Genomic DNA, 22,255 nt, shown 5'->3' with positions numbered 1-22,255 from the left:
TATCTATTTATATTCCAGAATCAGGAATTTTCAGAAGCAGCACAGGTAATATTTTGGAAAACACTAGCCCTTGTCTGTCAATTGGTCTGCCTTTTCATCTGCCCTGATTTCTTGTTAGTGCAACTTCTTGTAAACCACTAAAGAAGTTTTGATGAAATTTTTATAGGAAGCTTGGGCATCATATTTTGATGTGCAGGGAGGATTATAATTACTTTCAAAGGATGATAATTGAGCTGTAGAGTTTTACATATACCATTATCTACATCTGAAGTCATTGTAAGCTTGCACAAAGTATTTCTAGTGGTAAAGGAGTTTTTGAAGGGTTTATTGTATTACTAACTTATACTTCTGATAGGTAATTTTGAATATTTACCAACTGGGATGTGACATGGAAATATAAATTTCAAACAGGTACGTCTATGGTAGAATTAGCTACTTCATTACCTCTACATTACTGGGTTTGTAATTAATTGTTTACAATGTATGATAGATGATATTGTTTGTTGGAGATATACTGAAGTTTCCTGTCATTAAATTATTTTTTATAATTATTCATTTTTTTTATTTGTTTATTATTTGTTTATTACAGATGGTGATGCATTCAATGATTTAAATACGTTTGGACTACTCACCTCAGATGATATGACATCAGTTATAGCTGAAAATTTGAACTACATGCAAAGAAGAGGTGAGATTTTGTACCAGGAGGGTAGTTTGTTCTAGGCTTATAATCAGATTTAAAGCGGCTGAATTGGTAGGAATGATACTTCCATCCATGTATATCTTCTGGTACTGAACTTGAGATGATTACTCAGAGGAATTTAGACCTCACAAACCTGATCTATCTGTCCCTTCTTCCATATGTCCACTATTACAATAAATGCCTTTAATGACATTTAATTAAATTTGGTACATACATTTTAGAACACTTTTTAATATTTAGGTCACATTTTTGCAGGGTAATGATTGGACACTTTACCCTTTCCATTAATTTCCTATATTTTAATGTATTATCAAGAATACTTTTTGTTTCTTTCTGCCACATTAACATCAAATATATGTTAGTGTAATATGATTTATTTTATAGACAATATTATATTGAGAGCAGTAACAATGTGGATTGTTTGTGATGTAGAAACACCAGAAGGCAGAGAACTTTTTTATAATTCAATTAAACAGTTGGTAAGTTTGTTGTTATAAGTTAGATCATAACCTAACAAATGATAAAAATTAATGGCAAAAAAACTGAAATAATCCGAATGTAAAGCATTTAACCATGAACTTTTTTTTTTATATTAAACTACTATAGAAACATTCCCATGACCTTAGAGTGAGTGTTATATTTAACACAGAGGTGGAGGATGGTGCTGACTACACTATAAGTAAGGCTATATACCTAGCTTTACAGACTTTAGATACATCAGAAGCTAAGAACTTCATCACCAAACTTGTAAAGGAAGACAATGTTAAAGATCTCAAAGCTGCCAAGAAGTCACTCAGAGATTTTGAAGTCAGTGTAAGTATTCAAAGTTGAAATCCATGGTATGATTTTAGAGAACATTTGGGAAGGAATAGAAATTTCAAGTATAATTTCAGCATAGTATTCTGTGATAATGTGTGATTTATCATGCAGTTAATTACAGCAGGTTACTGCTCTGCCAAGGGTATCATAGTAAGAAATAAAGTGACCACTGATTGGCTGGATGTCAGAATATCGTCTCTGAGTGAGTGACATACATTTCTGTAAGCTAGCACATATTCTGCATATGAAACAAGTACAAAGCAGGCTCTGTTCAGTTGATTTCAAGTTTTCATCCGGAAAATGTATGAAATATCTGACAATGGTCTGGTCAATCTTCCTGCACAGTAGGTGACTTCCTTTATTGTACCATAGCAACTTCTTGTTAAACTCATATCTTAATTTTCAAAAGGGGCATTTCAATCAGATGGACACTTTCATCTACTTTCATAATATAACGAAAGTGGTAGTAGATTGGAACAAAGACCCACATGTTAAGAACAAAGTACTCATAAAAATAAGTTAATATAGTTCATGTTTTGTTTTTTCATTCTGTATGAATAGGGAATGGATATAGACAAATTCATGAAGAAGATGGACAAATTGACAACCCATTTTATGCAAGTACACAGATCCTTTGTAAGGACTGTACTTGGATGGAGGAGTCAGGCTAGAGGACTTGTTTCTAATGGAAAGGTATGTAAATTCTTAAAGGTTAAATAACCATATTTCTTTGTTATTTGTGTTACCAGATAATAGGGTTGTTGTGAGTCACATACTTTCTTTTTTTAATTAGAGTAAAATGGTGAAATCTATAAAAAAAAAAAACAGATACATTTGACAATTGAATAAATCATCATTAATTCTTTCCTCCAAATTATAGTTCATTTTAAAAAAAAAGGTACAATCATTATTATCAATGTTTGATATTATCTTTTTATGATCAGTGTATATAGTTTTCATTCCAAGAAAACTAAAAAATAAGTTTGATGACAGGTGATTGGACCTTTGGATGACCTAGAAGAGTTCACAGTAGAAGATGTTGCCTTATTGGAGAAGTTTGTGTTCGAGAAAGGGGCGAAACAGATTAAAGAAAGAGTCTTTACTATGGGCATTACTGATGCTAAGTAAGGATAGCTACAGTTAAAGGTTAAAATATTTGTTGGTAATATTCAAGATGTAATAGAACAGAGGTAGTAAAAATTGGTATTTTAATACTATTTCTTTAACTGATGTCATTATCTAATTATATTCAATTTATTAGGCTAAACCTCGAAAGGGTATTGATAGCAATGTAATTATGTGATGTACATCTTTGAAATTGAATTCTACTATTCTATACATATGAAAATATTGAAATTTATAGTTAAGAATTTATTTAGAAATCGATTCCTTTTATTTCAGAGAATATGTTTTTTTTTGGTATTTTGAGGAAAGCACATCTAGTTTGTTTAACCATTGCTACTGAATTTATTTTGTATGTAGAGGGAGTGATATGGTAATGAAAGTGTCTGCTTTGTTATCATCTAAAACATCTAAAGCTGAGAGAAAGGAGATCAGTTTCCAGGGAGATAAACACAGGTAATTCCTGGTGTAAACCATTGAAAACTTTGAAGTAGGAGATCTTGCCCATGAAACCCTCTATTGTAGTGATATAGTAGTTTGTATACACATTGATCTGGATCTGTGTGATTTTCATACAGTTTCGACAAAGGACACATTTTTCATACGACTGCAAAAGTTGCAGAGTTATTATGTTATAGTCCTTAAATTACAGAGTGTTACATCAGAATACCACAATGGGAAAATATACTGGTATCATCTGAGACAATGTCAAGGAGGATATATTTTCTGAATGTGGTATTTTTAAATATTATAAAACATTTCATGGTCTAGAAAGTAAAATATTGCAGATACTGGCAGATGTATTGTTAGGAGGGTGATGTATATGAGTGAACTATCTGGACAGTCCATCATTCATTTAAACATTACATAGGGCCAGAGTAAGTAAATAATACCATACACATGGTGTCTGTAGTAGAGTATTTTAGTACCACCTCTATTATACTGAATACATTTTCACATTTGAGTAGGGAAAAATAGTAGAGTATCTTACATAGTATATAATACTATTGGAGTTTTTAACATTCTTGACTAGCGTTGTGGGTCTTGCACAGAAGAAAGATGATATAGTCTGGAAGAGGGTGTATAAGAGTAATCTATTTGGGTAGCTCATCATTCATTGTGTAGGGAGCGGGGCAAGTAAGGGATAGACCAAAATTACTTATGCTTCTTCTTCAATACAAATTCTTGGTTTTCGTATGAAGTATATATATAGTCTTATAACATTCTCTGAGTACACCCTGCTTTTTTTGCCCAATAAATCCATTTATTGATCACCAAAAACCAATAAAATTATTTAGGTTGGTCTAGTGAGTGAAAAACCTGTGAATTTTTTAGTGACCTAGATGAGTGAATATAAAATTTGGTTTCTTATAGTTTGCAAGACAGGTTTAAATGTTAGCTTCATGATTTTTGTGTTCGGCCACACTTTAAATGCCTGATTAAAGTTATTGTTGTAAAAGCAAATACATGTACTGTCAGAGGTCAATTTAAGTATACAGAGATTTTTTCAGTTAAAAATACATGAATAACAATCTTATACCAGATAACATTAGTAGTGAATCAAGAATTTAATATTAAATCAAATGTTGAATGTTGACCAAGTAACAGGTTAAGTATCCTTTGTTTTATTAGCTTGAAAGGCCATGTGAGCTGTTGCCATCTTTTGGTGGGTGTCATCATCTGTCGTCATCCTCTGTTTTCTCTCATGGTTAACTTTACTTTGTAAATCTTCTCTTGTGAAACCACTCAGTGGATTATTACCAAACTTATTCAACAGCACCCATATGGTATTTACTTTGAAAATCATGTCGATTATATAGATCAGGCGTAAAACATGGCTGCCCATGCTATTTTTAGACCACAGGGTTCTTGCCACCAATTTCTACATATATTGCAAAAACTGTGAGAGATATTGGAAAATAAATGTGACCTTCCTTCTTCAGCTTTGAGACCTATGCTTCAGTCTTAATTGGATCAAAGGTGTAAAATGACTCCTTGTAAGAATTATTGCCCTTTAAAGGTGAAAAATGATGTCTTTTGCAGTTTTTAGCCTGTATCTTGAAAACTGTATGAAATAGAAAAAGTTGATGAAATGATCCTTATGGTAAGGCCTACAAAAGTCTTCAAGTGTCATAGGCATAGGATAACTTATAACTAGAGTTATTTCCCTTGAAGGATGAAAAAATGAACCAGATGAGCGATTAAGGCTCCTAGTTCTAATCATCAAAACAAAATTGATTGTCAAGTACACAAGAAGCACAGCTTTGATTGTCATTTGGTAGTTGCTTTTATTTTAAACAAAGATAATTATAAGTAGCTGTACTTCATTGTAGGGAGATTGTCTCATGGGTATTTTTCCACTTTTCTTTTAGTTATTGTAGTACATTATACTTTTATTTCTACAATTGTTATTTTCAGTGTTCTGAAATTGCCAGGAGATCCTAGTGAACCAGCATTCCAGATAGAAGCCATTGTAGATCCAGTTTCTAGTGAAGCACAAAAACTGGCACCCATTCTTGAGGTAGCGTAGACATGTAATTTCTAATAAGTGCTTTTTAGTTTTGTTGATGTTGACATGAACTTGTGGAAGATATGGAAATTTACAAATATGAATTAGAATAGTAACTTTTCATCACAATTGAAGATCACAACAGATAATACACTTGCTTCATATCTAAACGATGTATTGGTTGTGATTTTAATCAAATTCATTAGATTTGGGTTTATCATTATCTGACACTTACTTTATATAGCTTTGTTTATTGTGCTTTCAGGTTCTTCAAAAGGCAGTTAATGTGGACATCAAAATCTTTATGAACTCAAGAGACAAGTTATCAGAGATGCCACTCACTACGTAAGCTTTGAAAAAATCATTTTGATTGGGTTCTTCACTAATACCATTTATGAAAATTGAATGAAACTTTTGTACTTGTCATTACCGTGAAAAAGTGTCATACATTAACAATACAAAAAGAAAACAATTCTCCTGGAATGACTACACATTTCTTAAGTATTACTTTAGGTTGAGAACTCAAAGAAAAATTTAATAATTATTGTTCCATCAATCATACTTTTCTTTGGCTGACTATTCACTTGTTCTCAGCTGTTGTATGTAATGGGTAATTTATGTACAAGTCAGATGTCTATGCATGAATTTCACAGAGAGATATGCTCTTGAAGAATAAAATATTTCCTTAAGTTATTGTATTAGTTTCTATTCTCATGGAGTAAGGGAGATAACCCAGATTGGATTCGCCATGTGATGTCAGAATGTTACTTCTACAGGTATTACCGCTATGTTTTGAGTCCTGATGTAGAATTTGAACCCAGTGCCATGTTTAAGTCTGGACAGAAGGCAGTGTTTACTGAGTTACCTCAGAAATCAGTGTTGACCCTGGGAATGAAATGTCCTGAAAGCTGGATGGTAGAATCTGTCAAAGCTTTACATGATCTGGACAATATTCTCTTAGAGGAGGTAAGGGGATTTTCTAATGAGTAGTGATTAATTTACTACAAATTCAGAAGTTAATAGATGCATTTGCTAATACTAAGACCAAAATAGAAAAATACCTGCTTGAGGACGGTTTAAAAAATCATAATTTATGGTTTTGTTATTTGGACTATAACTTAAAGGCATTTATTATTAACAAACTGCAGTAATTTACGAATTTACAAAAAACAAAGGAGGGTATTGTACACTGAACAATAATTTAACCAAACAAAACAATTTTATGACTTCATTAAAGAACCTTCATGTATAAGACTTTTGTAAACAATAGAAAATAGTGTTCAGCCGCCTCACCTTGTTAGCACTTTCACCCTACATTTCTCAACAGATTTGGATAAACTTTATACCGAAGATTGTTTAAATTTATGAATTTCTTGGCCTAGTTTGAAAATCCACTATGATTTGCTGAAATAGCTCCCTTGGTCAAGATTTCTTTTGTAAGGGCTCTTACATCTACATTTCTAAATGAATTTTGATAAAATTTATACTACAGGTTGCTACCATGAATCTCTTGGACAAGTTTGAAAATCAGTGAATGTTATTTTAATTATTTTGATGGCACATTTGCCCTCTTTACTTCCAAAAAACCAAGGATGGGCATGGGACATTAATTTCTGAGTTATGGTACTTCTACACAGGTAAAAGGCAAATGGCATATTTTCTATTCAATGACTGATCATCTGGTATTAATAAAACATCCCTGGTTATTTACAGGTGGAAGGTGTAGTGCATGCAGAGTTTGATTTGGAGTACCTGCTTTTGGAAGGTATTTGTGATGCTATGAATAGCAGTTATATTCTTTTTTGATGAAATTTTATAGAAAGGTTTGGCTTCATGTGTAGATGTGCAGGACTAATGATAATCATTTTCACATATCCGCAAGGGGAGATAATCCAATTTAAGGGTTTTACTTCTCACATTTTGTAAGTGCAACTCCTCCTAAATTCCTCAATGGATTTTGATGAAACTTTTTAAGGCTTGGTATTCTATGTTATGTGCATTAAGAAGGATAAATTGTGTAGTGCCTTTAACGGGAAGTTATTGAACTCCAAAGTTTTATATGGTCACATCTGGACAAAGCAACTCCACCTTATAACTGCTCAGTACCGTAATGAAAATATGAGGTTTGATTATTCTACAAAAGTATGTTAATGTTCAGGAATATATACTATAGCAACCTTAGGTCATCAAGTGCTGGTAGAATAATGTAGTAGCTTTTAAAATTGGCATAAAAAACAGCATAGCAAATATTAGACATTATTGAATTTAAGAATATTTAGGAGAAATAAGTGATTTTTGTATTTCTGTATAGGTCATGCTTCAGATGGAAGTACAGGACAACCACCCAGAGGATTACAGTTTACATTGGGTACAAACTCTACACCCCTGGTGGACACTATTGTAATGGCTAATCTGGTATGATTTCATAATTAATATTTGAACTTTGCATTTTTGGGTCCACTGAATATGATGAAACTATACTGTTAATATTGTTCTTGTTTTATCCTTGTTTTATCTTTGTCACCAACTTTTAATAACATCAGTTTTGTCATCTTATATTTTGAGAATAATTTAAAGAATCTTTTGCTTTTGGCAAAAATTTAAAGTGTTTAGGAACTTAATATAGAGATATTAGTCACAAACATTTGAGTACACTAAGTATTTTGTAGGGTTATTTCCAGCTAAAAGCCACCCCAGGATTATGGCATTTAAAACTTAGAGAAGGCAGATCTAAAGAGATTTATGATATTATCAGGTATCTCCAGTTTACTTATTTTTACATACAGTTACATATGATGTTTTGTTACTGTAGGTTTTATTGTAATTTTTACTGTAATTAACTTGAGCCTATTTTATTGCTTTTTATTATTTTAAATAATAGATTGATAACAGCTTGTACAGTAAATTGGTAACTATTTTTGATTACAGATCATAAGATTTTTAGGACATCTTGAGCAATAGTGAAATTTGATTTGCCGAGTCTTTAGGAATATATGACATGATTTTAACCATGTAAGACATCAGGTTGCTCTTCATCTTCATAGTGATAAGTTGCATTTTACAGCCATGAATATACAGATACCCCAGCTGGTTCTGAAGATGTAACCGTTTCTGTCAATAGCTTCCAAAGCAAGATTATCAGAATTAAGGTTAGTATTTATTTTATAATATTTATTCCACCATAAAAAAAAGTTTTAAGCATGTTCTATAGATCTTTTACCTATCATTTGTTGTTATTTTGTGTTCATTCTCAAAAACAGCATAATATATGAATAAATTACATACTTTTACTCAGTAGTTTATATTTGTTGATCATTTGAGTCAACTATTTAACCAGCTATGAAAAGTAATTGAAAGGATTTTACTGAAGTAATCATGCATCAACTGACTGTAGTCATGCATAAATGTAGAAAGTATAGATTGAGCCTCCTAAGTAATTTTGCCTGTCATGCAAAGTAAATAATGTGTAGATGAAAAAGGTGGTTTTATTAGTATAATGAAAGGTTTGTTATTATTCAGTTGTTCTTCTTTTGTTTGTATCTACTTTCCTTTGTGAAATGAACCATGTATAATTGTATTATAGGTAGAAAAAAAATCTGATAAGAAAAATGAAGATTTGTTGAAAGATCCAAATGAGGAAGATAAAAGTTTATGGGATTCCATTTCAAGGTATCTATGGAGTTAAAGTGTAGGAAATGGCAAAAAGAAACTAATGTAGGCACAAAAAACACTGCTATTTAAATTCATTTTACAAAGTCTTTTGTGTAACATAAGCTTCATTGCTGTGAAGAAGTGGTCACAGTGAGGTTCATTTCTATAGTGATTTTGTCAAATTATCATTTTTACATGGTGAACTTCTGCCTTGGTAAGGCTAATGAAGACATCAGTGTTTACTTTTATAATGATTTGAATGATAATTGATAAAAGCAGCCAACTTGTACAACAAAACCTTCCTTGATTGAACCAATTTTGATTGGAAGACGAAGCTAAGATTTGGCAGGTATTTGGCTAACACAGGTTCAAAATGCATTAAAAATTCTGATTTGGGTAACAGAAGACATTTTATTTAGGCTTGTGTATGTTTTTTGGCTAGGTATAGACAGCTGTGATTGTAATTTCCCAAATCAGTAGCTAAAATGAATCTAACCTTGTTTTTTTACATTTTTCAGTACCCTTACAGGCAGTGATGGGGGTACTGCTACTGATACTGACCAAACACTCAATATATTTTCACTAGCATCGGGACATATGTATGAAAGACTCATGAGGTATTTAACATGTTAAAGATTCTTTGTCCTGTAATTAAAACTTTTGGTGAAGGGTATTACAGTAAAACCTATCTTGCTCAGACTCAAAAATTTAAGTACCAATATTTTCTCCCGTAAAGTCAATGTTACAGCTAATTGAAAAAGACCTGTTCCAATTTGAATACAAATCTAGCTAGGCTATTGAGTAATTTAAATAGCTCTTTAGGTACTCACTAGGCTGCCTAAATTTGTATTGAAATTGGAACTAGTCTATTTCAGTTGGCTGTAAAATTGATTTTACCGGAGAAAAAGTTGGAACTTGTCTATTTCAACTAGCTGTAATAATCTTTGGTTTCTCACACAACAAGGTCTCTAACACACAAAATGACAGGTAGATTCCTACTCAAACTCATCAGCCATTATGTCAGCTTTGAAAATAAATGGTGTGAAAAACTTAAGCTGTTTTATTAAACAAAGTGTTGTTCGAGGTTATTAAAGTTTATAAAAATTTCACTTTTTGTTGTGTATTGATTAATATCACAATGATTGAAGTTCATGAATGTTCCTTTGTCAATAGCCTTAAAGAAATGAACAAAATTTAATGAGAACAAATTTTTTAAAAATTTGAACATAAATGAAAAAGATCAAAACACTTAAAAGTTAACAAAAACAAGCAAGTTTAGCAAGCAAGAGAACAAATTATATCTGAAAAGCTATGAACTTCAGTGTCTCATAGTCCCAAATTACTCCAACACATTTAGATGGTCCCTTTGAGTTCCAAGGTTTTGCTGTAGTTTATTCATAACAATTCATGATTGTAAATAGTAGGTTGTTTTAATTTGAAATAATCAGTGTCTTATCAGTGTTTTACTCGAAAAAGAAGAAAAAATGAAACTAAGTTTCTTTATTTACTTTCACTCTTCTTATAATAAATAAGGGTTGATTTCTTGTTTTTACAGAATCATGATGTTAAGTGTACTAAAGCATACTAAGTCAAAGGTCAAGTTTTGGTTCTTAAAGAATTATTTATCACCATCATTCAAGGTTTGTATGAGTCATAATTGCTACTTTATCATTTTATCTTCCCGACTGTTAAACTATTTCCCATTGCATTAGGGTGTGCAGGAAAAATAATTGCTACAACTTTTTAAGAGTAAAAATCAAAGACACCAGTGAGAAAATACAAAATACCTAGTAGTGCAACTACACATGGTTGGTATGTCAATTTCATTCAAGACTCTATAGAAGATGAATCCAGATATGTCACAATCACTCCTAATGTTTTGACTGATATTTTCAATAATCTTGTCATATACAAGAAATGGAGAAACATCCGTCAACATGATTGAAGGAAAGAGGTATGGATTATCAGAAACAAAAATTATTGGTTATCTTCATTATATTTTCTGACATTTAAGAGAAAGATCTTTCTTAGAAAGTCTTAACAAGGGCAAGGATATATATAGTATGGGCCAGGGTATTACTATTTTAACTTTGTACTGGGGTTAAAATTAGTCTGGGTCTAGGATCCTTAATTTCTGGGCCTAGTTTCATAAATAAAATCTCGAAGTGAGATTTTCCTCAAACCTTTCTTCAGCTCAAATTTCAACCAATCAGATTTTTCTTGACCTGGTTTCAGAAATAAAAAATCTAAAAGTGAGATTTTCCTCAAATTTTTCCTCAACTCAAATTTCAACCAGTCAGATTGATTGTTACTGAAGATTTGAGTAAATTCTCAATTTGAGATTTTCTATGTATCCCATGCTTGACCTAGGACCTTTAAAATTTTACTTACTTAGTTCCTGGACCTTCAACCCTTTTGACACTTTATTTTAACTTTTGATTTTTTTCAAGGAGACCACTGATTGAAAATTGAAAAAGTCAAGCAATCCTTTTCAGAAAAAGTTTGTAAGTGTAAAATTAGTAGTCGTTGGTTATGACGTTACAATACTTTGATCCATTTTAACTTCATAACATATGACTAATTTTTCACTTATGAATTTTTTGTCAAATTGACTGCAGGACTTTCCACTCTCGAAAGAAAATTTAAACCCCTGAAATAAGATTTTCTTATATAACATGTTAAATTTGACATGTCACAATAAAGCATTTCATGACAACTTGTTAAAGCAGCAAGACAGAGTTACGGCATTGTTGTACTCCTCACAAAATTGGTTTTAAAAGTTTGTAAGTTCTCATTTTTGAAAGATGAATCCATTATTAACTATCTGTAAAGCTGTTGTATAACAAGGAGTGCATCAAGACAGATTACAATATATCATATACAAAAACATATACAAAATTAAATTGTGGAGATGTTTAAAGACTTTAAAAGCTCATTGCCATTTAGTAAAGCAGTTTCATTTTGTAATATTGGAAGCCTCTATATTTTTTAGGTGATGTGAGATTACCAGTACACACTAACCAGATTTTTGCCAATAGGTTCTGCAATAATTGTATCATATATTCGAAGTCAAGTTTTGTTTCCCTTTTTAGGATTTTATACCCAAAATGGCAGAAAATTATGGATTTGAATATGAATTAGTACAGTATAAATGGCCAAGGTGGTTAAATCAACAAAAAGAAAAACAAAGGATAATGTGGGGGTATGTAAAGTATAAACTTTAACCTGCAGTTCATGTAAAGCAAACATAATTTTCTTCAGATATGAAATGAAATTCAGCTCTTTCAAATCCAGGTTTATACTGTTACGTTTATCTTTTCACAATATGGTTATTTCAAATTACAGTAATTTACATTTTTTTATTGACTATACAACTTCATGGTCAGTGAACCCTTAGTCTTTTTAGTTTATAGAACTGATTGAAAATTTTGGTAATTATATGTGGGCAAACCAGTATTATCTCATAAAATCATACCTGGCTAAAGAACAGCATACTTACTTCAGGCAATTCATGTGAAAGATCAAACTGAATTTATTGTCAATGCTTTGAAGACTCCTACATCATGTATTTGTAGTCAAAATATCTAACCATTCTCAACTCTAACTGCAAGCTGGAATTTAGAAGAGAACTAGAGTAATGTTTTTTGCTGTATTCACAGTTGTTTTTATTTCATTACAGGCTTTATAACTTTGTCATCTGATTAGTGATGTCTTTGTTATTATATTTGTAGTTATAAAATTCTCTTCCTTGATGTATTGTTCCCCTTGGATGTGAAGAAGTTCATTTTTGTTGATGCTGATCAGGTAATTTTCTCTAGTTCCTCATTCTTCTGTTTATCTTTATGACTTTGTTTAATACATGGAAATATCAATATCACCCTTGTTATCTGTCTTGATACTAAAACTATCTACAATTTCCAATGACGAAGTTACGTCAATCAACATATGATGGATGCCTATAAACAGATAAAGACTGTTTTTGAACAGTTGTGTTGAAGTGATGTCAGTAAAGCTCATGAGAGGGAAGATGGTATGTTATCTGCCCATTAAACATGTTATTGTCCTGAGGGCAGATATCGATCCAGAAAACACTGCTTTCAAGTGTGCTTCATGGGCATTGAGGTTATTTCAAATAGACTAAAAAAACATAAAAGTCATTCATTATATTTTAATTTTAGTATCAAAATTCAACAGGTAAATCATTGAAATAGGTTGATGACATCATAGTCATATACAAAATTTTGTCTATGAGATGATGGACAATTTTTTTTTATCCAGTCAGAGAGGGTGTTACTTCTGAAATTAAATTACATGTATAAGGAAATGACTGTAATGTTTTTGCAAATTTGAAGACATCAGTTGTTGATTTGATAATTTCAAACTGTGATTACATAGACAATATTTTCTATTTTCTCAGATTGTACGTACAGATTTACAAGAGTTACATGATTTAGATCTTAAAGGAGCACCATATGGATATACCCCATTCTGTAGTGATAGAAAAGAAATGGATGGCTTTAGGTTGGTGTATTACTGTGGAGGTGTAATAACTCTATTTCTGGTCTCCATTACTTTCTGTGTTAAATTCAGCTTTTTATGAGGCTCAAAATTTGTTTACATCAGTACAGATGGTGCTAGGGTGGTATCATTATGGTGGTCACCCTTTACCTTAACTCTCATAAAAATATCAACATACTTTGTACCATGTGCCTTCTAAGAAAGAACGGTGAAGTTTAAGTAGACAGGTGCAGAAATCACTACTTTTGTTTTGAAATTTAGCCATATCAAGGGGCCTAGAGTTTTTGTTCAGAATTGTTTTACCCTACACTGAATAAAGAAAATGAAGTTTTTAGAGTATTGCTGATTCATTCAGCTTGCAGATGACACCAAGTTTGTATACCTCTACTAAGCAAGGAGAATGATAGGGTGCAATATTGGGACTACTTTGTGTCATTACAAACTACTTTCTTGTATGTGCAGGTGACTGGTTTCCGAAATAGTGGTATTACACCTGGACGAATTGTTGTTAGTTGTATACCATTTTATTTTATTGTGAATTTGAATTGCCAATGTAAACTTAATTGAAAAAAATATAAAAAAAAAACAAAACTTATGAATTTTAACAACAAACATTGTTTCTCATGAATTAAAGTGCCTTAGCTGTATAATTGCATCGTAATGAAGAAATTTGAATGTCCTTATCTATATCTGATTATTATTATTTAATTTGTTATTTTCAGTAGGGTTTGCTGATCTCTAAAATATTTTAAATACAATCCCTACAAGTTCAATTGTAACCCCCTCATATTGAATCTTTTTAAGTTGCTTTTGTTATAACTTGTAAATACATGAAACCACTGATAATAAAGCAAAGCAAAGTCTTCGGAAAACACCCTTGAGACAACAAGCGAAGAAATAGAATTAAATAAAAACACAAGAGTCGGTCTAAATCTTAATAAACAAAATGTCAATGTAGAAAAAATTAATGTTACTTTTTAAGTAATCTTGTCTTATTTCAGATTCTGGAAGTCTGGATATTGGGCCAGTCATTTAGCTGGTAGGAGATATCATATTAGGTAATCTTAAAATATGTACTGTAGCCCTGGATTAGTGTAGTGTAGCCCCTGGATTATTGTACTGTAGCCCCTGGATTAGTGTACTGTAGCTATGGATTAGTGAACTGTACCCCTGGATTAGTGTACTGTAGCCCTGAATTAGTGTACTGTACCCCAGGGTTAGTGTACTGTAGCCCCAGGATTAGTGTACTGTAGCCCCTGGATTAGTGAACTGTACCCCTGGATTAGTGTACTGTAGCCCCTGGATTAGTGTACTGTAGCCCCGGATTAGTGTACTGTAGCCCCTGGATTTGTGTACTGTAGCCCAGGATTAGTGTACTGTAGCCCCCAAATTAGTGTACTGTATCCCCCGAATTAGTGTACTGTAGCCCCTGGATTAGTGTACTGTAGCCCCTGGACTAGTGTACTGTAGCCCTGGATTATTATTATATATTTTTATTCTGCTGATTTACAATTTCTTTGGTTGAATAGACTGCAATCCTTTTCATTAGAAATCAAAAACTGACACAAACTGAATATAATGTTTTCTACTGATGTCACAAAAAATTGCCTGCTTCAAATCAGAAACATTTTTTTTCTGGCTTTAAACTTTAGTTATTTGTTATTTTGTTGTAGTATAAAAATAATTATAGTGCACTGACTTGCCAAAATTTGGATAAACTATCTCTGCTCAGGCCAGTGAATATGCTTGGCGCAGCCTAACAGTTAGTCATTGTTCTAAGCCTCTTTTGAGTATTCATATCCCAGTAATTTCACTGTTATTGTTTATATAACCTGAATATAGATGCTGATACATGTACTTTTATTTCCTGTTTGAATAATCAAACTGTGCAGACTATTTACATCTTGTTGATTTTTTGTCACCAGTTGTTTAAAATGGTCATGTCTACCTCTTAACACTTAAAAAGGAAGACTGTAGATGAAACTCAATTCTTAAAGTTCTTAGTGTCAGTATTATATACATTTTTTCTGAATGCTCATGTGTTTTCCTTGATTTATTCTTGCAGTGCTTTATATGTAGTAGATTTGAAAAAGTTCCGTAAGATTGCAGCTGGAGATCGTTTACGTGGACAGTACCAAGGGCTAAGTCAGGATCCTAACAGTTTATCTAATCTGGATCAAGATTTACCTAATAATATGATACACCAAGTCAGTATAAAATCTCTACCACAAGAATGGTTATGGTGTGAAACTTGGTGCAGTGATGAATCTAAAGCAAAAGCCAAAACTATAGATTTAGTAAGTATTTTCATCTTTGAATATTTATAGAGAAAGTGCTGTTGTTTTTGTCTGGTATAATTGTAATTTTTTCTGTAGTCTATCAATTAAAAAAAAAATGTAAAATTGCCATTGAAAACTTTTATGCACTAATGAGCTAGAATTTAAACTGTTCATACTCATTATCATTTGAAAAATAGCAAAAAAAAAAATAAGACACCAGCTATGCCAACTTACCCTATCGGTGCACCTGGTCCATGCTCCTAGTTTTTATTGGAGTCGGAGTTGCTCATTTGCTTTTGTTACTTTGTATGTTCTTTTTTGTGTTTGTCTGTTTTCCATGTCTGGTCTTTGTCCCTGGATTACATTCTTTTAATTACCACTAGAACCTTGGTTCCCTTGTTAACACCCATGTTCACTATCACTCAGTTCTATAAATCAGTCAGATTCTATTACAAATTTCATTGACAAAATTCCTTCAACTGTTGGGTTTTGAAATCATGTAATGGTGGTAGCAAAATAGTGCTGAGGATTTAACACCCCCCCTGTCCCTCCATTGCGGAAGCTATAGAATTTTATTTCATTCTGTCATTCTGTTCGTAATTGGTTTTATCCCCCATATATTAGTTTGCCATGATAGATTTAAATTTTAAGAAACTTGCACAAGTTGAAGATTAACTGAAACTTATTAGTGTAGAGGTCAAAGGTTGCAATCACAGATAAAAACTTGACTTGAGTACTAACCACCCAAACAATAATTCATACCTCCTTAATTGAATCAATAACAGCTTTTTATATTAAAGTTTGATTTTTTTTTTGCAGTGTAATAATCCTTTAACAAAAGAGCCAAAATTAAAAGCAGCATTAAGAATAGCACCTGAGTGGAAGGATTATGATTATGAAGTAAAAGTTTTATGGGATAAAGTTTATGGTACAAATACAAGAAGTCAAATAGAATATGAAGCTCCAAATATAGATACTAAAAAAATAGGTAAGATAACATACTATTTAAAAAAAAAAAACATACCTGTAATCAAATATGATTCTATTGAAGGAATTAGGATGCATGCATATGACCCTCCCGATAGAATCATATCTTCTGACATTCAGAGACCATGTTACATTTGGTTTTTACTTTGAATGAAAAAAAAAAAAAAGAAAAAACTGTGTCATATCATTGACAACAAAGTGACTTAAGACTTATGCATTACACATTCAAACATATGTTCACAAAAATACAATATCTTCATGCAGTTCAGGAACACACGAGATAAGTTTTTTCAATTTTACTTCTTACAATATGTATATTTTTTCCGAGATTCCTTTTATTGTTCAAAATGAATAGAGAAGATTTTGTGTCAATTAAATACATGTAGTTTATTCCTACTCATCCTTATTGCTGTTGTTTCAATTTTTCTTTGTATTTTGATCCTTAAAAAAAACTCATTTGTTTTTGTTTTTTCTTTTTAGCTCACCTGGCCATAGGCCATGTGAGCTATTGCCATCGTTTTGCATCTGTCTTCTTTCGTCTGTCGTCATTAACAATTCTTCTCTGAAACTACTGAATGGATTTGGATGAAACTTAATATGATTGTTCCTTAGAGTATCCTTCAGAAAATGACAGTTTGGAATTTTGATCAGTGAAAAACATGGCCGCTGTTACTAAAAATAGATAATAGCTGTCAGACAGCAGTATTTTGCTTATATCTCCAATACCATTATGTTTAACCAAATTCTGACATGGGGTAGAAGTGTTTACCATGTTAATATCTGTCTGCAATGCAATTTTGATGGAAATCTGTTTACCTATGTTGGAGTTATTGCCCTTTTTTCATGTTTTTTGCTGTTTTTGATGTTATTAAATTCAAAAATCTTCTCCTCAGAATCTACTGTACACAATTTAATGAAAGTTGGTATTACTATTTTTTAAGGTATCCTGCGCAAAACGACTGTTTGGATTTTTGATTGATGAAAAAACATGACCACTGTTACTAAAAATAGAACAAATACAGTTTTTGTCAAATAATTCAAAAAACGTTGAAGTTAGCCCAATTCTGATGTAGTAATATTGTTCACCATCAGAAAACGGACCTTTGCCCAAAATTTCAAAATGATTTGTTGCCTATTGTAGGATTTATGGCCCCTGAAACAGATTTTTTGTGGTTTTAATGTGTACAACTCTCTGAAACTAACTGCAACAAAAATTTAATAAAAGTTTGCATAATTATTTAGGATTTCCTCCACAAACTAATCATGTAAAATTTTCATTGGTAAAAAAACATGGCCATAAATACTGAAAATAAGAACATAGGGGTCAAAATGCTTTTTTGCCTTTTTTTTCCTCAACTATTGAAGAATAATAAAAATGAAAGCTACCCATAAGATAAACATGATATTCTGAGTTGACTGGCAGTATTGAAATCATTTTTAGGCGGCCATTTTCTAAATGGCTCCATTTTTTACGACCATTTTCACCAGTTGCTCAGATTCTATCTTTAGGAAACTAGGTGTTTTATGTTGAATGGTGATGAAGAAAGATGGTTCTGGGCCAATCGGAACTACTCTGCCATTTCCGCTACACTAAAAAATTACCTCAGATGCAGAAGGAGAATTTCTTCCTGAAAAATTTGCCAGAATTGTAGTCTTATGTGAATCAAAGTAGTTCTATCCATCAGGTGGCACCAAAAATTTTGGTTGGATAGCACTAGAAATAAAGATCAACTCTTCCAAGAATTTTGGCAAAAAGCGAGGAGCTAAGTAAAATAGTAATGGTAAAAAAATCAACCAAGTTTTTCTTCTGTGTAACTAGAAAGGCTGAGGTGTTCAAATTGGGTTCGTGGCAGCCATTTTTCTGCTTATTTTTATACTTGCTTTGATTTCAACAATAATTGATTTATATAGTAAACAAGATCCGTGATGATGAAAATTTTGGATAGCCATGGTTTAACATCATTTTATGTTCATAGGGGAACCCCTGCACAAATTTTTTCCAGAGGTTCTAAAAACACTTTGAAGGCATTTCCAACATTTTACAGTGTCTTAGGTACTCTTTTGAACTTGCAGCATTTATCAATATATGCTTTTTTGTCAAACATGGTAACAAAGCATGATACCTTTACTTACTTAGTTAATAGGTTTTGGTTTGTCAATTGAGTGATTCAGGCTCTCCAAGAGCCTGTTGCGTTATTGTTTTGTTTTTTTTTCATTGGAAAATATTTTATCTTATTTTTCTTTTCCAGGTGCCAAATTAGGATTCCATGATGAATTGTAACCCACATTTAATGACAACAGAATTTAGGTTTATCATTTATGTCTACTGAATCTTATTTATCATGAGAAAATCCTTATTTAAGTTGTTGGTTAGTTGTTATTTGTTGTCATTCAGTTAATTAATAACTGCAACAGTCTTAAGGGACATTACGTATGCCCAATCTTGATTTTGACACATGGTGCTCAGTTGTAGTCTAAAGGGACCAACATTTTTTGTAGGAGGGGTAGCTTTTGTGTTACTTAAATTATTCCAGGACTATATTTATAATTTTGAACCCTTATGGTCTCACACACTTTGGAACATTCATATCATTGGTGCCTGTATGCTATTGTGAAGAGAATTTTTCTTTGTATGGGAATATTTGCATATTTATATTCATTTCTTTTTGGTTAATCCATTGAAGGTACTGTATTAAGATATGATAAGGTATGACTGTTCATACATGACAATACAATTCCTGATTATGTTTCAATTATAATTCCATAAGTCTTTGAATCAATATATGTAGACAATTAAAAAAGTTAACTACCTAGTGAAGTTAGTCAAGTAATTGATAATTCAATCAAAGGGAGACCAACCAGCTGTTTTACTCGCCAAATCAGGAATTGCTTTACATTGTTCTATTCTTGAAATACTTTTTATGAAATTGATTTTCATTTGTGTGTCAGCAACTGGATTTGCTGGTAATTAGAGTTTTGTGGTTGTGGTCAGGTGTGTTTGTAAGTTTGTTGTTGATCTCTATCCGTATGACTGGTACAGGTGTATGATGTTAGAAGTTTGTAGTCTACTCATGATATGTATGTAATCTAGTGCTAATTCATTTATGTATGAAAGTGAAAGAAAAATTCAGTCAACATTGAAGTAATGAATTGTATACTGTGAAAGAACTGTTACATTGTACTCATCTTTCCTTTTTACTGATCTGAATTGTAGACCTAAACAAAATCTAGTTTTGAAAATTTCAGGTTCTGTTTATTTTATTGTTAATGTTATATCTAAAAAAATGTCTTCTGCAAGATTGAGCTAACAGCCTCAAGTGTAACCCAGCATTCCACAGATGTATGATAGTACTTCATTATTCATATACATTTTAATTAAGATCTTTACTGTATTTTTTTAAATATATTTTATTTTGAAATATTAACAGATGTTTGTTTTCATAATTCAGATTTACCTATGATGAAAAAGAATTTACTGCAATCGTCACAAACACAAGATAAGCTGTAAAATTCCTTTTAAACATTATAAGATATTTAATAAAGAAATCGACTCCATTGTATTCATGCTTTTTTTTTATACCAGCTTGCTAGTTCTAGGAGTGAGGGATGAGGGAGGCTACGTGATTCTTTTGAATTTGTCAAATTTTTTGTTATACAACCACAGTTATGATGATACAGTGCTGTTTTCATTGTCATTTGTAGACACTTGGTTTTCGTGTGATTTCTTGAATATTTGATGGTTGACTCTTATAAAATTTTATAACAAGGTTCTTTACCACAGTAGAAAGTTGGTATTGATTTTAGGGGCAGGAAGTAGGGACCAAAAGAAGAATTTCATAAACTTTAATTATAAAACTCCAGTGAAAGTATATTAATCATTTAATAGACAAAAAGGGACTGGAAACAATTTCTTCATGTCCAGACAAGTGTATAAATCTCTGATATTGTACCACAAGGTGCCATACCACAAAATTGATTGTGTGGATGTTTATAAATAGAGGACCAAAAAGGTGCCATTAATGATCAGATAATGACTTGGGTAAAAAGTTCATGGATCTCTGAAATTCTACCACAAGGTGCTATTACCAGAAAGAAAAGCTGGAATTGGTTAAAGGGGTTAAACCATTTCAGAATTAAAGGGCTGAAAGGGTCCATAATGGGTAATAGTTTGAAAGGCCAAAAAACAAGCATTATCTTTGTTAAACAGGCCTTCAAGTGGGTTTTGGTTAAAAAATAGGGCTTTGAATATGGCTAAATTTCTTGAAAAATAGGGCATTATAGGGCAAATCTGATGAAATAAAAGAAATACAGGGTGATGTTTCTAAATTTTGCACTAAATTTATACTGTAGAAATATATGTATATGTTCATCTCATTATAATGGAAACTCTTACCAAATGACATCAAATCAAGCATACACACTTAAATCAGATCTTGTAAATGACTATACTACACCAACTGGGAAACCAAGACAGCTCTGGAACATCTTCAAAGTCTTCAGTAACCATGTATCTGCAAACTCTGAAAGCTGTCTTGGTACCATGTTGTTGTAGTCCATCACAAAGACTTGAGTATTGTTTATTACATGAAATGATAAAAAAATCTGATTCTGAGAAAAAAATAAAACTATAATTGTCTTCAGGTCATATTTACATGTGGAAAAAACAGGTTTTACTATCCAATTGAGGAGAAAAAACCCAACTTTTTAAAATTTTCAACCAATTTATTTCAATTTATGGAGATGATATCCCTAACAGATTGTATGTGAAAACTTGTTCAATTTAATATACTTTTACTCAAGTTAGTGTGTGGATACTAAATATCTGTGGAGGATGATGACAATAGAGGCACAGAAACAGTATTTGACAGGAAGCTTTAAAAGGTAATAACACTTTGCGGAACTTTTTTCTGATCACTTTCAGGTGTTGAGCTGATATATTTTATATGTGTCCTTTGATGGATATCAGATAAGGATTCAAATCCCAATACTATTAAGATTGGCTAGGAGCACATCTTTACAAATCCAATATACCTGGGTGTAACGAAGTTTCCCTGTGGAACTTCACACACTATTTAGCACAAACACAATGTCCTTTTCAAATATATCAGATTTACATCTCTTGTTGACTTTAAGGTATATGAAAAACACTTGAAATATTTTCTAGCCACATGATAAATGACCTTAACAAAAACTTCTGTTGCAGTAGAATAGATATGTGTTGTCTTGTGTGTGAACTGTATTCATATTTATATCGGGTATATGCAAATTAACTTTATCAACATCAAGTTGTTGTAACAGCACTGAGAACAAATTATGGTACCAAAGTCAAAATTGTAAAATTCCAGAGAATCCAATATTTTCAGTACCTGAAACCATACACTTGATTAAATAAGGGTAACAACAAAATTATGGAACACTATAAATCTGATAAAAAAGACTTATTTTCTCAAATTAGTAATAATATCAAGATAATGAAAACATTACTTTCATGTCGCCTCATTTTGGTCCTCTGAGTGTAAAATATACATTTTTATCTACGGATGTGAATGCAATTAATAAACCACACAAAGAAAAAAACAATATATGTATTGATGGATGCCAATAAATTTAATACCCCACATCTTAAGGTGGGGACATAAAAATATTTCTCCTAGGACCATATTGGGA

At 31.8% G+C, this 22,255-nt stretch overlaps 1 protein-coding gene across 2 annotated transcripts in view; it reads left to right on the top strand.

Annotated features, from left to right (window-relative positions):
• LOC148624545 (UDP-glucose:glycoprotein glucosyltransferase 1-like) overlaps positions 1 to 20,148 on the top strand; it is a 44,262-nt gene extending 24,114 nt beyond the window's left edge. For both annotated transcript variants that reach the window (XM_088567211.1, XM_088567210.1), the window contains exons 19-41: positions 590 to 688; positions 1,088 to 1,182; positions 1,310 to 1,516; positions 2,084 to 2,215; positions 2,516 to 2,646; positions 3,005 to 3,100; positions 5,063 to 5,165; positions 5,419 to 5,498; positions 5,930 to 6,119; positions 6,867 to 6,918; positions 7,465 to 7,568; positions 7,823 to 7,908; positions 8,218 to 8,302; positions 8,737 to 8,822; positions 9,323 to 9,421; positions 10,360 to 10,444; positions 11,897 to 12,006; positions 12,536 to 12,608; positions 13,222 to 13,325; positions 14,324 to 14,380; positions 15,388 to 15,619; positions 16,421 to 16,589; positions 18,838 to 20,148. In XM_088567211.1, the coding sequence (XP_088423337.1) occupies positions 590 to 688; positions 1,088 to 1,182; positions 1,310 to 1,516; positions 2,084 to 2,215; positions 2,516 to 2,646; positions 3,005 to 3,100; positions 5,063 to 5,165; positions 5,419 to 5,498; positions 5,930 to 6,119; positions 6,867 to 6,918; positions 7,465 to 7,568; positions 7,823 to 7,908; positions 8,218 to 8,302; positions 8,737 to 8,822; positions 9,323 to 9,421; positions 10,360 to 10,444; positions 11,897 to 12,006; positions 12,536 to 12,608; positions 13,222 to 13,325; positions 14,324 to 14,380; positions 15,388 to 15,619; positions 16,421 to 16,589; positions 18,838 to 18,869 (2,507 nt within the window). In that variant the 3' untranslated portion in view covers positions 18,870 to 20,148. The remainder of the gene's footprint in view (positions 1 to 589; positions 689 to 1,087; positions 1,183 to 1,309; positions 1,517 to 2,083; positions 2,216 to 2,515; positions 2,647 to 3,004; positions 3,101 to 5,062; positions 5,166 to 5,418; positions 5,499 to 5,929; positions 6,120 to 6,866; positions 6,919 to 7,464; positions 7,569 to 7,822; positions 7,909 to 8,217; positions 8,303 to 8,736; positions 8,823 to 9,322; positions 9,422 to 10,359; positions 10,445 to 11,896; positions 12,007 to 12,535; positions 12,609 to 13,221; positions 13,326 to 14,323; positions 14,381 to 15,387; positions 15,620 to 16,420; positions 16,590 to 18,837) is intronic.
• The last annotated feature ends 2,107 nt before the right edge of the window (positions 20,149 to 22,255 follow it).

Source organism: Perna viridis, chromosome 2, assembly GCF_037379345.1.
Source record: "Perna viridis isolate PV_CMFRI_1.1 ecotype Kerala chromosome 2, ASM3737934v1, whole genome shotgun sequence".
NCBI classification, from domain to species: domain Eukaryota; kingdom Metazoa; phylum Mollusca; class Bivalvia; order Mytilida; family Mytilidae; genus Perna; species Perna viridis.
This window is presented reverse-complemented; position numbering and strand designations above follow the sequence as displayed.